Source organism: Amblyomma americanum, chromosome 6, assembly GCF_052857255.1.
Source record: "Amblyomma americanum isolate KBUSLIRL-KWMA chromosome 6, ASM5285725v1, whole genome shotgun sequence".
In the NCBI taxonomy this organism is placed as follows: domain Eukaryota; kingdom Metazoa; phylum Arthropoda; class Arachnida; order Ixodida; family Ixodidae; genus Amblyomma; species Amblyomma americanum.
The window spans coordinates 115876308-115891041 of NC_135502.1; the positions used below are offsets into that span (position 1 = coordinate 115876308).

A 14734-nucleotide genomic window follows, 5' to 3' on the forward strand; every position below is an offset into this window, starting at 1 on the left:
AGCCCCTCAAGGAAGCTGATCACGGCAGCAGTCGCGGAATGTGCTATGCTCAATTTCTCTAATGTCTATAGCTTGGAAACGAAGAGGGTAGAGAAAGCATAATCAAAGGACAAATAGGAATAAGGTGCTGAAAAACACAAGGAAACAAGAGGCCAATCGATTGACAGTGCAATGTCCTATCCCGAATAAAAAGTCGGTAATGAGGAAGATAAATGCGCAGTAACTGTATCGTTTCTCAGCGTACCCGTCAACCGTGCCTTGAGAGAAGAGAACTAGGTGTATGTGCCAGAATACGAAAAGATGTTTTGTGGCAGCGGGCTCTGGAGTAATTTTGAGCCCATGGGAATCTTCACCATGCTCTCACATTGCCAGCACCTGGGCGCCTTTTGCGTTTCGCCTCCATCGAAAATCGGACGCCGCGGTCAGGTTCAAATTCGGGTACCCAGTATTAGTAGCTGAGCGAGCTAATCACAGAGCTGGCGCGGCGAGACAAGAAGCATCACTTATATAATCGTATAGTACACAAGTGGTTGACTTGCCAACTGTAGGAAAGGCGCACTAAATCTTTGATCGATGCACTAAGCGTTCGCGTTAAGAAAGAACAAAAGACCTCGGTGCTGGGCAGACATGGCTATGACAGAAGACGCAGTTATTTTATGTGGCACAAGGTAACACTAGCCGCCTGTAGTGTGCAAAAACTCAAGCCTAATCTGAGCGAAATGCAGAGAAACCCGAACTTAGATTTGAGAGGATCCCGATCAAAGTGCAAGTGGAATTGCAGGGACTAGGCTGGCTCCTCTGCTTGTGTGAACGTTCAGCGACTCATACGCAGCCAACTCACACCGTAAACTTGTTGGTCCTAGTAGTGTGAAATAAACCACGACGTCCGGGAGGAGGGTACGGGTTTGAGACAGCACAGGTGACCTGCTTGACAGGGCGTTCCTTGAAAAAGGCATGGGTAATGAAAGATCGTGCATCGTCGCAGCGATAGCCAACATCGAAAATGTCGGTGTGGCTAGATAATCGGCCCCATCACTGCCCATTTTGCACGCATGAAAAGATCCACTCAAACTTAATACACTGCACAAAATAAAATTTCTGCGTCTGTGGTACAAATGGTACTGATAATAGTGCTGTCAAGACATCTTCCCTCTAAGTGCCTTAGACGGGCACGTTGTAGCCAGAAAATGTTGGGATATTCTCGCAGCTGCTTGAAGAGAACTTGTCACGGCACAGCGGCACCTTTGCCCTTACCTTGGTTTTGTGCATTACTACTGACTCTATGTGCCTGTTTCCTCCTCATAACGTTCTCGTGCTCGTCAAAACGCTAATTGTGACCGAGGTGAAAAGACCTGGTACTTCTCCGCGAACTTCTTCCGATGGTCTTTTGTGCCCATGAATGTCGACGCCATAGCCATGAAATATTGGCCTGTTCAGAGCGCCTTAGTCCAAGTGGCGCCGTGTTGCCTACAGGAGAGAGAGGAAAGGCAGTTAAAAAGAACTAACGAAAATTGCACGATCAGCACCGCTAGAGGAGAGACAGCGAGAGACATTCGTTGGGCGTAAAAGAACTAGAGAGCAAGAAAGGTGTTTGGTTTTTGCCCAAGGAATGCTCACTCGATGATGAGTGCGAAATTCCGACCCGGCAAGGATATGCTGTCGTAAACGGAATTTCCTACCTGAGGCGAGACAAAAGTGCTTCTTCACACGCGAAAAGGTGGCGTGATCGTCGGAAACTTAAGAAAGGGTCAATGTTAAGCAGGTGCAGGCTACTGTGTGCAGGAGCATTCAATTCAGTCACTGTGGTTTATGGTACATGGGGCTTAGCGTCCCAAAGCGACTCAGACTATCAGGGATGTCCTAGGGGAGGCCCTTTAATAACTTATACCACATGGGTTTCTTTAAGTTCCACTGACATCGCACAATACATGGGTCTCTAGCATTTTGCCTCCGCTTTAACGCGACCGCAGCAGCGGGAATCAAACCCGCGTATTTCGGTTTAGGAGCCAAGCCCCCTATCGCTGTGACACCAATGAAGTCATACTCGTGTCCAGAACAAGCGCACGGATAGCATACTCAAAAAAACAAATTTCCTGTAACTAAACCCTGAAATTCATACTTTCGATTAGCCGCCGCGGAGGTTATGGCGCTCGGTTGCTAACCCGAAAGACACGGGTTTGATCCTGGCTACGGCGGCCAATTTTGATGGAGGCGAAATTGTGGTGGCTCGTATACTGTGCGATGTCAGTGCACGCTTAAGAACCCCAGGGGGAAAAAATTTGCATAGCCTTTCACAATGGCGCCCCTTATAGCCAGGGTCAATTTGGGACGTTTAACGCCCATAAAACCAAACCAAATCCTCTTTTTGTTTTAGGTTTTTCTCTGCCTGCCTTTTCCCAGTACATGTTTGATACACGTTCCCTTTCGGCTTCCTTAGGTGAGGTACAAAAACATATGAAAGACACCGATGCGACCCACATCTTAACTGACGTGACCCACGCCTTTAAGTTTAATAATGATGGGAAGCCAAGCCCTATAAAGGTGAGAGAAGGTTTTATACTTTTCCTGTCTTGTGTATTTCTAAGAAGCAGAACTGCTCCCATATATTTGATGTGTTTTAGGGGAGATTCCCAAAGTGAAATACAATTCGGCAGAACTACAGTAGCCGCATGGCTGCGCTCTGGCACACGTTGGCCGTGATTGTTAGTCTTTTTTCCTGCATGTTCTAGGCCGCGAATATCCCAGCCTGAAAACAGCTAGCAAAAAATCTGACAATGTGTAAATGAGTTTATTTGTTCAGTTAACCCAGTGCGTTAATAAAATAGTTTCCCCCTCTCTTCTGAAGCTCGAAGCTGAACTGCGCACAAAGTTTCAACAGAAATGTCAAGTGTGGCTTGAAGATAAACGGGGCGAAAAAATTGTACAGAAACAATGCTCACCCAAACGTTTTGCTTTATATTGAAAGAGTGTCGAAACACTAGTGGTGGACTCAAGAAAAGTTCTGATTATGATGATATTCTGATAGCCTTAACGCCTTCAGAATAAGCTGATACGTATATATAAGATTGTGAACGACGCGGCAATAAAGAGAGGCCAGGATTGTGGAATTCTGTGCGTCACAAAATTTATGCCACATCAAACAAAAGTCGTATGTAGGGTGGTGGTAAAAACTTTATAAAGTATAGCAAGCCTTAATTGTTACATCCTAGTGATGGGATTGCTCTTGGATGCGTGTCGTGGCCGGAAGGTGATGCTTCTCAGCGACTTCCAAAGCCCAGTCCACTAGCTGCCGTTGGGCAGCCGGGTCAGAACTGGACACCGCAGCCTCCCATCGCTCGAGGTTTGTGAGTTGCCAATCGGCTGGTGGAAGGAGCTCAGAGCAAGAATAAAGAATGTGTGCAAAAACCGCTTTCGGAGCGCCGCAGAGGGTGCATACTGGCGTGAACAGTCCCGGGTGAACCAGGGCTAGGTGGGCAGGGGAGAGGAAGGTGCGGGATTGTAGTTGTCGCCACGTCACCTGCTGCAATTTAATGAGAGACTTGTGCGGAGGCGGATACGTTAGCCGTTGCTCACGGTAGTGTAGAGTGATCTCGTGATACGCGACCATTCGATCTCGAGCGTCTCCATAGGCGTCGGCGGCTCCTGCTCGGCTGACGAAACCTCGAGCTAAAGGGTGAGCCGCCTCGTTACCTTGGTGGCCGGCGTGGGCCGGGACCCAGAGAAGCTGAATAGGTCGGGTAGGGGCGGGAGACCGGCTTAGAAGCAGGAAAGCGGGTTCGGAGATGCGGCCTTTCGCAAAGTTACGGACCGCGGTCTTTGAGTCGCTGAAAATGTGGGTCGCCGATGTAGTAGCGATGGCTAAGGCTACGGCTGCCTCCTCCGCTTCCGCAGGAGTGGAGGCAATGACAGTGCCTGCCGTAATAGGGGTGTACGAATTGGACACTACCGCCAGGGCAAAGGCGGAAGAGGAGGTGTAAGAGCCTGCGTCGACGTAGACGCTCTCCGGCTGTGCGCCATAGTGTTTGTTAGGGCTGCAGCCCGAGCAGCACGACGAGCCGCGTGATGTTCGGGATGCATGTTCTTGGGGAGGGGGTGAATGGTGATGAAGCCCCGTGTGCGGTGTGGGAGGGAGAAGGTGTGGGTATCATAGCCAGGGGGGTTTAAGCCAATGGTGTCAAGAATGTGACGGCCGGCTAGGGTGGAGGAGAGCCGATCAAGTTGGGCAGATCGATGGGCCTCGGCGAGCTCGGCGAGGGTGTTGTGTACGCCCATCTTAAGAAGGCGTTCATTGGACATGTGCTGGGGGAGGTTGAGGGCCGTCTTGTACGCCTGACGGATGAGGCAGTTGACTTTGTTCTCCTCTACTCGGGAGAGGAAGAGAGAGGCCAGGGAGTATACTACCCGGCTAAGGACGAAAGCCTGGATCAGGCGGCGGAGGTCGTATTCCCGCATGCCTCGGTGTTTGTTAGCGATTCGTCTGATGAGGCGAACGGTTTGTTGAACGGTAGCAGTGAGCTTGGTGATTGCGGCAGTGTTCTTGCCATTTTTCTGGAGAACCATCCCCAGGATGCGGACTTTGTCTACCTCTGGTATGCGGGTGGCATCAATGGTGACATCGATGCCAGGTGGGGGAGTTTTGTCCAGTCTTCCCCGAGGGGGGCGAAGGACCAGAAGTTCCGATTTTGTAGGAGAGCATGCAAGGCCGACCTGACGGGCATAGCAGGTCACAACATCTGCCTCCGCTTGCAGTGTCAGTTCAATGGTGCCGACATTACCAGTGGAGGTCCGCAAGGTGATGTCGTCGGCATATAAAGAGTGCGAGAGGGCGGGAATGACTGAAAGAGCCTTTGCCATGGGTATGAGAGTTATATTAAATAGAAGCGGGGAGAGTACCGATCCCTGAGGGGTACCTCGGCTACCAAGGGTGAAAACAGGGGAGGAGAGTGAGCCAAAAGTGATTTCAGCTGTGCGGTGGCGGAGGAAGGCTGAGATGTACTGATGGGTACGAGTGCCGACGCGTAGGGACTACAGGGCGTTCAAGATGGCCGATTGATGTACATTGTCGAATGCCTGTTTTAGATCCAGGGCCAGGACCGCGCGCGTGCGCCTCGTGTTTCAGGGGTGGAGGACGTCTTCTGAGAGCTGAAGCATGATATCTTGGGTGGAGAGGTGGGGACGGAAACCAACCATCGTTGGGGGAAGAGGATGGTTGTCGTCCATGTGTTCCTGGAGGCGACCAAGGACGACGTGCTCAAAGAGCTTGCCGATGCGAGACGTAAGAGAAATGGGACGGAGATTCCTTATCTCAAGAGGCTTTCCTGGCTTGGGGATGAAAGTTATGCGGGCATGAGTCCACTGCGAAGGGAGGGTTCCCGTTCGCCAGCAGTGATTGAACAAGTCTGCAACAGCCTCCACGGACTGGCCGTCGAGATTGCGGAGCGCCTTGTTGGTGACTCTGTCAGTGCCGGGGGCGGTCGTGGTCCGAAGTTTGTGCATGGCCGCCCGAACCTCCGCCGGAGAGTTGTCCACGTGGAGTTCCGGGTTGGTGTCTCCCGTGTACGGGGGGAGGGGGAGGGAGGGGTGGTGGTGAGATATTGGTCTTTGAGGGCTTGGAGGAGTGCATCGTGTGAGAGAGGGAGCTGGTGTAAGATGCGTGTGACATGCTTGCGTTGGGTGGCCTTCGTGTGACCCGGGTCCAGGAGGTACCTGAAGAGGGACCAGGTATCTTTGAGGCCTAAATTGCCACTCATGCGATCGCAGACCTGTCCCCATTGTTGATGGGCCAGGTCGCGTGCATGTGTTTCACTCTCGCGTACGAGATGAGCGATACGGCGTTTGAGGGGCCGATTGTGCTTTTGATTGAGCCAGCGCCTTTGCAGGCTGGCATGTGCTTCCCACATGTGGAGGAGCCGGCTGTCAGCAGCCGACGTGTCCTCAGGTTCGGGAATGGTGGAGGTAGTGCGGGCGACATCGCGGTTGAGACTGGCGGTCCATTCAGAGAGGTCCGTGATGGTGTTCGGGGTTAGGCGCCGAAGTTGGCGGAATTTGTCCCAATCCACCACCTGTGTCCCTCGTCTTTTTATCGACGTAATGGGAGAGATATTGACCTCTGTTGAAATGATATAATGGTCGCTGCCAAAGGAGTGTTTCGTGTGAATCCATCGGCAGTTGCGAATGTGTTTGCTAATTGTGAGGTCTGGGCTGGTGTTGTGCTGAACACTGGAACCAATACGGGTGGGGATCGGGGTGTCATTCAAAAGGGAGAGGCCTTCGTCCTGAATGAATGACCACAGGGAGGTGCCTTTGCGACAGTTCTTGCGGTACCCCCAACTGATGTGATTGGCGTTAAAGTCGCCCACTACCAACAGGGAGTTGTTCGAACTGATCGAGAGCGTCTTGCGGAAAGCCGCAAGAAGAGGGGCAGGACGACCTTTTGGGGGGCTGTAGAGATTGAGGATGAAGAGGCTAAGTGACGCGTGTGGGAGGGAGAAGCTCTAGCAGGAGTCCGTCTATGTTGTCTACCTTTAATGGGTGCTCTATCGCAGTGAGATTGCGATGTACGAGCGTGGCGACCCTGGTCTGTGGCTGGGTAGAAGGTTCGTATGCGGTGTAGTTTTGGAGCTTGACTGACGTAAGAGTTTCCTGAAGCGCAATGACCGCGGGGGCGTCACGGCTAGAGAGGGTTTGTAAGTAAAGCTGCAGGTTATCTCGCTTTGAGCGAAAACCCCTGCAGTTCCACTGCCACACCCTAATGCGTTGGGGTGTCGCAGCCATGTTGGGCAATGACGGAGAGAGCGGAAGATGCAGGGGGTGGCGTATGACCTCTGGGGAGAGGCTAGTGAATCTTAGTTTGGAGTAGCGCGACATTGGCCTCCAGATTGCTCTGGCGGGTTTCGAGCGCCGCCACGCGGTCAGAAATGTTCTTCAACCACGTTTGAGTTTCGGAGCGGAACGTGTTTAGCGTCGCCATCATGCGTTTCTCAAAATCTTGCATGAAAGACGTCACCTGGTGTACAAGGTTGTCAGTGACTGGTTGGGAGGGAGAATTGGCGTCATTGGCGGACTTGCGTTTAGCGGGGAGCCCACGTGCCGGTGACGTGGCGCGCGAGGAGGAGGCGGAGAGGGATGAGACGGACGAGGAACGGGGCACGTTTGGATGTGTTGGGGTTTGCACCACTGGGGGCAATGTCGGTGGGGAGTATTCACGCCTTAAAAGGTTTTGCAGTTGCTCTTTTAGAGCAGCAATTTCGCGACTCTGGGAGGACAATTGTGTTTTAAGCTCCGCGTTTTCCTTCTCGAGCGAGGAAGACTGCGGCCCCCCGCTCACCTGTTTCGAAGAGTCCTGGACCCTTTGGCCTGGAAGTGGTGGGAAGGACACGGAACGGCTGCGACTGCGACCAGTTCTTGGGCGGGAGGTGGAGCGTTGGCGGCTTCGCGACACCCTGTGACTCTTGGGTGGCGAAGACGGTGGTGGACTAGCCGGGGGCGTTGTCCGTAGAGTGGAGACCGGCGTGGTGTTGCCGGAGCGTTCGAAGCGTACTTTGCACTTGCGCATCCCTGTGAAGTGCGTTCCATTACACAGGATACATTTGGGAGTGCAATCCGGCGTTTATTTGATGGGATGAGGCGCACCGCAGCGAGGACAAAGGTCGGTGCGCTCTTTCGGACACACATCAGCACGATGGCCTGGCTTGAGGCAGTTGAAGCATGCTTCAACTTTCGCCTTGAAGGGATGACACCTGTAGAGGGTGCCGTAGAAGACGAGCTGTCTTGGAACTTCCGTGGTGTCAATAAAGGTGACCAAGATGGACTTGGTGCGGCCTAGTTGGCGGGCGTCGGCGATCGTGAAGTGGCGGCTGGGGTTCAGCGCCAGAGTCCGGAGAAAATATCTTCTTGAGTCTGGTTATATACCGCGTTGTAGAGTATCCCTTTGACGGCGTTGTCGGGGGCCGCGACGTATGTCTGCATCGGATACTGTTGGTTGGGGAGCCTGAGTTCTTGAAGTTGGACATATCGTTTCATTCGGGCTTCCGAAAGCGTACTCACGGTGAACGAGTTATTGTAAGGGTTGATTCGGAGCTTGTCCTGGCTCCGCGCTTGCGCGTAGTCGATCTCTGCGCCAGTGCAGAGAAGCTGGAGAAGAGCTCCGCCGTTAACGGGCCGCAGGTCGAGACCACCGCCCGGGCGGAACACAATCTTGAGGTCTGAAGCTGGTAGACGAGGAAATGGAGCGTGTTTCTTGATTTTCGGTGGAGTAGACTTGCCTTGCGGCGGTTGAGCGGGCTTGCCTGGACCTGCCCTGGAACTGGACGCTGCTGAAGCGTCATTAGACGATGACGGCTTCGTGGTGGGGTAGAGCTTGTTGTGGGCCCGGACGGCGTGGGACCACCGTGGATCATTTTCGAATTCTTCTGGGGAAATCACTTCGCCATCGACGCGGTACTCCATCTGTGACGATGTAGACCCGGAGACGAACAGGGCGATGAGCAGCCGGCGGCGTTAGGCCTAACCGGTGACGGCGTTCCACGCCTGGCGCGACAGGAAAATCTTCCAAAATCGGTTCCAATGGACGAAAAGGGCAGAAAAATGGTGCGTAGAGGAGCACAACACCTTCACTGACTGTGTCCGATGGAAAGCAGGTCACTTCAGGTCGATATTCCGCCACCACGAGCAAACGTCGACGGAGCCCATGTGATGCACGTCCTCATGGCTCAGAGAGATGGGAGAGAATCCCGTATGTAGGGCACCACTTTCATGCAGGAAACACTCTTCTGGACATTCATTGACGCGAATGAAAACCACCTGAGAAAGCAGCTTTGTACGTATTTGTCAAAAGATTACCGCTGGCCGAAAACCATGCGTCACATTGTTGTCGAAGCACATGCATGTCATGCATTGTAAAGAGTTACATTATAAGGCTTTGAAAAAAGGGAATGGAAAAAGAACCGCTGAAGGCGTTTGTGATAGCGACTGCCAGTGCGGAAATATGATGTATTGTTTTTGTAATAGGTGGGATAAAATAGTGGCGATAGCGCAGTCAAGCCAAGAAATGTCCGTCATACGGGTGCACACTGTGCGCACAAGTTGCCAGTATTTGCGGCACGCACTAAGAATGTATATATGTGGCTTTAAATGCTCGCTATAAATCACTTGTTCGCGTTTGGCCTACGCTGGCAATATTGGCTCTTCACCTCCAAGCAACGAGCGAAGAATCAAGACATTTTAACGAAGCTGTTTCCATAGTGTAATGTAAGCAACTCAGCGGCGGGAGTGGCAACACGCAGAGCGGGCAGGCGCAGATTAAGCGAAAGCGTTGGTGACGCTCGAGTTGAACATGAGTCACAACTCTCAAATGAGGTGCCGCATTCCATCGTAGCTAACGGAACACTGTAAAACAGCCTGCGCGCAATCGTGATATTTCGCAAGCAGTTTACTCCTCAGATGTCAAGAAATGACGCTGGAATTCGAGCCTTACGATAGCAGTCATACTACCCCTTGTGTGCCTGTGCACTGCTCGACGTAACCGTATCCTTGCACTTGGGCTGCCTACTGACAGCGGCAGCATTGCGGCTAGTTGGTTAGCCATGTTTAGATCGTGAAAGCGATCAAGAAGAGAGGGGAACAGAAACGGACGGACAGATATAGACGGCAACACAAGAGCACCGTGTGTCCGTCTCTTTCTGTGTTTATGTCTTCTTCCGCGCTTTCACGATGTAAAAATAAAACTGCATTTGGTTTCCTCAAGGAATTTTTGCTTCGACTAGAGTCGGCTGTTGGCTTTTGTTGTTGGTGTTATTTATTTCTTCGTGCCGCTGCAGCACGTAACGAATAATAAAAATTCCGCTTGGCAGTTGAGATTTCCTAAAATTTTATTCTTTTTTGCTTGTAGTACTACACGCAATGTTCTAAACGTGACAATATATCTTTTAAACATTGATAGGCTCTTCCTCTATGTTCCATTAAAAGCAGCGTGTCATGACGAACACTGTGAAACAAATACATGTACCGACTGACCGTTAGGCGTTTCTCCATGTACGGGGACGGTGACAGCCCACGCATAAGAAAAAAAAGTTTTTCGAGCATCCTGTCGCAGACATAGCCTTGCCATGGTTATGTATTAAATTATCGTCTGTTGTAGGAAAATCATCGGCGTCTCAATTTTGCTAAGTTAGCACTGCAGACTCGCGGTTATGAGTGAGCTCTTTGCACTTGAAATACATATTTCAGTTTCTAGTCATCAAGACCAACCTCGCCCGTGTGTTTCTCGCAGGCACATTTTGCAACGAGTAGCCTTCCTGGATTTATATCAGTCTGCAGCTTTGATGCATACGGCGAGGACGATTACAAAAAAGTGGAACCCGAGCCGGCCCGAACCATCGTCATGGCATATACTTCAGGATCAACAGGAGCCCCTAAAAACATAGAAATCACCGAAGGGCGCTTCGTGCGAAAGATCTGCGGAATGGGGTAAGCTGTGCTCATTTCGAACCCTACAAACTGCTTGGAGCGAACGAAGGGTAGCGTCAATCTGTAACAATCATGTAATGCACGGATATTCATAAAAGTGCCAGGCAAAACACTGGGGAGAAAATCCTACCCGGAAGATGTGTTGCAAACAAGTATTGTAGGACCCTTACTGGAAAGTAAGGGCAGAAGCGCTAGGGGCTTTAGATGAGACACGGGCTCCCGCTACGAGGCTGACACAGATATGTATAGTATTGTGCAGAAGCTTTTTATACACATTATTTATAACAGGATGCGTGTTAAGGAGCATGACAACAGCTACTTTTGCTTACCTATTACGAGGAATTCGGACCAAGCGCTTCTAGTTCCCTTGGATGCCGCCACGTGGTGCATGGCTTCTAGCATTCAATAATAGAACGTTGACATCATCCGTGACGCAAGAAAGAAAGAGAACGACAGAGTGGCTGCAGAACAGAACTTAATAGGCCGTTAGGCTCACCGGCACTGGCTGGGAGCTGTCACGGATTCCTTGTAATGCTTGTGATGTGTAGCGATGCAAAATCCGGCTAAGAAGAGAAAAATGTGCTGGCGTTGGCTGAATGTGTTTAGGCGCTGGGAAACTAAGCGGCTGTATTTGGGCCGGCGTTGAATAAAATCCCTCTCGGGATGCTGGGACTATAAAATTTTTGTGCTGAATACCATTCGAAAGGATAAATTTCATTTTACAGGCCGTTTCCTACGTTTTAATTTTCAGCGGTGTCTACACCCTGGTTTATTGGCGATGTTCGCCTGAGTTTCCCGAGAATGGGACCTAAAAGCATTTCATGCTGAAAAATAATGGCGCGATATACGGCTCGATATCGCCTATTTTCTTGATTTCTGTGGCGAATACATATTTAACAATTCTTGAGAAAATTATTGTTCAGCAGAAAAGATTATGAACGATTTTGTTCCATGTAATGTAAGATTTTACTATAGCCATCAATTTATTCGCACGTTACCCAACGGATGCCTCGTATTTTTTACCATGGAAGTTCTTGATTAGTCGAAGGTGTTCCCCACTGCTTTCCTATAAAATTCTTAACTATTTGATGCGATCTAAGGAACACTTTAAAAGAAATATTTTGCTACATATCAGAATTGCGTTCAATATGTCTACAACAGTGTTGTTACCATTTTCCAATTTTCAAAATTTTTTGTCCGCGAATTTTTTTGCTGAAGGAGATATTTTGTGGGTTTGATTTCCGTCGGTGCAGAGCCGTAACCTACTCGTCCTCTGGAGTGCCTCATTTCGAGCCTCGCCACTTCCTTTATTCCAATCAGTGTTAAGCCAACTTCACGGTGATTATCGAATGAGGGTATCTGTAATCAAATTTCATGCGCCTCCTCTGAAAGCTTGGATCGGCCACCGGTTTCATAGATAACGCCTATCTCAGCGACGTGTGAAAACGAGTAGTCGGGGCATATTCTAACGGTATATGCGTGTTCGGCTTTGCCTTCCACTCTAACCATGACATTGCTGGTTGGCGTTTTTCAGTGCGGGGCGATTACTCTCATACGGTTAAGTTACGCACAGAGTGATTTTGAGTCACGCTTAACTCTCTCTTTCTTTTTCCCCTCTGTGCAGTGCCACTGGTATTTATGCCGCAGATGATGTCTGCCTGGCCTGCGAACATCTCACCATCTACCTGTCATTCTCTTTCAATTTGAAATTTATCTGTTGTGGAGCTGTTCTTGTAATTAGCAGCAAATATTGGTCAGTTCCTGACTTCATACAGACAGCAGGAAGTAACCAGGTAATTCTAATCTCCTCTCAAGATGCCATGTGTCGCTGTTCCGTGCTACATGGGGAGAAGTGCAGTTTTTAGCGCGGAAGTCTATAGAGTTGATTTTCCGAGACGCTGAGCTGACTCCTAGGCGCTGCTTTTATTCCAGAAAAGTATCCGGTATCTAGCTGGCTATTCTGAACAAGGTAGAAGCTGTGTGTTGTGTTCTCAGAGCATGGAGTTATGAATACTGACGAATAATACGTTCGGGGAATGGAGCAAGATACTGAGACGTGTTACGAGTTAGCCCCTCAAGAAACAAGTATACTCCTTTGTGTGACAGAAGTCATATATTTCCGAACCAGGAGCTTATAGCTAGTGAATCTGTGCGAAGGGCGCTTCACCAAGGCTGTACTAAGCGGTAAGAATGAAATTGCCGTTGATTTACTTCGCCTCTAATAAACAGAAAGAGTCGATCTTTACAAACGGAAATGATTTCGATGGTTAATCCAGCCGTGCCAGCGCCCAAAACCAAAGTGAACAAAAAGAAATTGCAAATCGGCATTCCCATTTGCAAAAGAAAAGTCGGCAAGAACACGGAATGCTAACGAGAAGAGATGTGAAGTGTGTGCTTGCGTGTCCTACGACATCTGTATTTTACCTCCCTTTAAGCATGAGAAAGGCAGAATAGCTAGGGAGCGGAGAGGGGCAGGAGAGAGGACAGCAGAGCGTTTATTTCGACATTATCGGCTTTTGTGGCACGCATTGAGAAATACAGGTCGCGTTGGTGTAACGCACAAACGCGCACATAGGTATCTGCGTAAGCACGTACGCACGCACGCACGCACGCCCGCCCGCACGCACGCACGCACGCACGTTGCACCTATTTGTTGTAGCGTGCGCCACGAAATCTGGTTGACAGCGGTGAATTTGCCATTGATCGAGGAGAAAGCAGGAACAGACTCAATGTGACGTTTGGACTCGGCCAGGTTACCTTGTTGATGACGACCCCTTCGGTGCTTTCGCTGCTGGCGAATGGAGTCATAGCGGCGGGCGTCCGGCTCCCATCCCTAAAGAAGGTGGTCAGCCTTGGCGCAGTGCTGTCAAAAACCACGGCTATGCTGGTGCAGTCTGCATTCTCTCCGAGCGAGTTTCGGAACGTATACGGCCTCTCCGAAGCAAGTGGAGTCGTCTGCTGCCCAGGGCCTGGTCAGATTTCGCCCGACAGTGTCGGTTTCCCCGTGGCTGAAACCGAGATCAAGGTAAGCTTTAGAGGTCTGCAGTCAACGTGCTGTGCGCACAATTATTGTTTATTTTCTGCACTTCCGTTCTTTAGATATTAGCGTTATTACCCATCGCTCCTCCTCTGCCTTTCCTACGCGTTTCTATTCTGGCGCACACAATGACTTGTAGCAACCATTTAGTACTACGCTATAGTTTGGAGTTGCTCAGTTTTGGGCTTGATCGCGCGTAGAAAATACCCCTGCTGTAGCGGGAAAGCAGTTAAAACGGCAAAGCGCGTTTATCTTGTTTTAAATGTTTATTAGAAGAATGTATCCTGGATTCCCCGCTGAAACGCATAGGCGATCATATAATGTGATGTGAAAAATCTGCGTTAGTTCAAGTGCATGGGGGCCGCCGTGGTGGCTGAGTGGTTCTGGCGCTCGGCTGCTGACCCGAATTTCGCTCGTCCAACGCCGCCCGCGGTGGTCGAATTTCGGTGATGGTTAAATTCTAGCGGTCCGTGTGCTGTGTGATGTCACAGCGAGTTAAAGAACCTCAAGTGGTCGAAATTTCCTGAACCCTTCACAACGGCGTCCCTCTTAGCGTGGGCCGCTTTGGGACCTTACACCCCATAAACTGATTTCGAAAAAGGCTTTGACTCTTCTAATGACGAATGGCTCATTAGAAAGTTAGAAAGGTACGCAGTTAAAGGCCTTCTACAGCACTTTTTGAAATCGTATCTTTCGAACCGTGCACAATTTACAAGTATTGACTGTTTTGAGTTGAACTCAAGCAATTATAAATGTGGATGACATGAGTATTTTCTTTTCCGCGTGTAACGGCAGTACCCTGATAGACAGAGGAAGCATTTCTTTATCCTAAGTAAACGCCTGGGCAGGTCTAAATAGGTAAAAGGAATGGAGAGAAAAGGAAGACACTATCTTCCGAACAAATAGGAATTTTCAGCATGAAAAGAAATGTCTAATTAATGCACAAGAAATTAAGACAGTTGGCAAATTTAAAACGATCGCAGTTTTTTTCAACCAAACAGTGTCATGGGGTCATCGCGCTGACAATATCTTGCCAAGGTCACCCATCTCGCCAAAAGCTAGAATTCCAGAGCGGATTAAAGTGCTTGAAAACAAATCGTTGTTTTCCTCGCATCTTTACTATTGTAACCTTGTATAGGGTTTGACTACTCTAAACTGCTTTGAAAGAATTTACCTGCTTCTAAAGAGTACTTTAAGAACTATCTTTCTGCTTAGTTCCAACCAGAGTAC

The 14734-nt window shown here is 49.8% G+C and overlaps 1 protein-coding gene across 1 annotated transcript in view; it reads left to right on the forward strand.

Moving 5' to 3' along the window:
• The window catches only part of LOC144094947 (uncharacterized), a 36756-nt gene that overhangs the window by 7018 nt on the left and 15004 nt on the right, over positions 1–14734 (forward strand). The window contains exons 4-7 of the mRNA XM_077628815.1: positions 2438–2541; positions 10271–10467; positions 12092–12260; positions 13220–13492. Coding sequence (XP_077484941.1) covers positions 2438–2541; positions 10271–10467; positions 12092–12260; positions 13220–13492 — 743 coding nt within the window. The remainder of the gene's footprint in view (positions 1–2437; positions 2542–10270; positions 10468–12091; positions 12261–13219; positions 13493–14734) is intronic.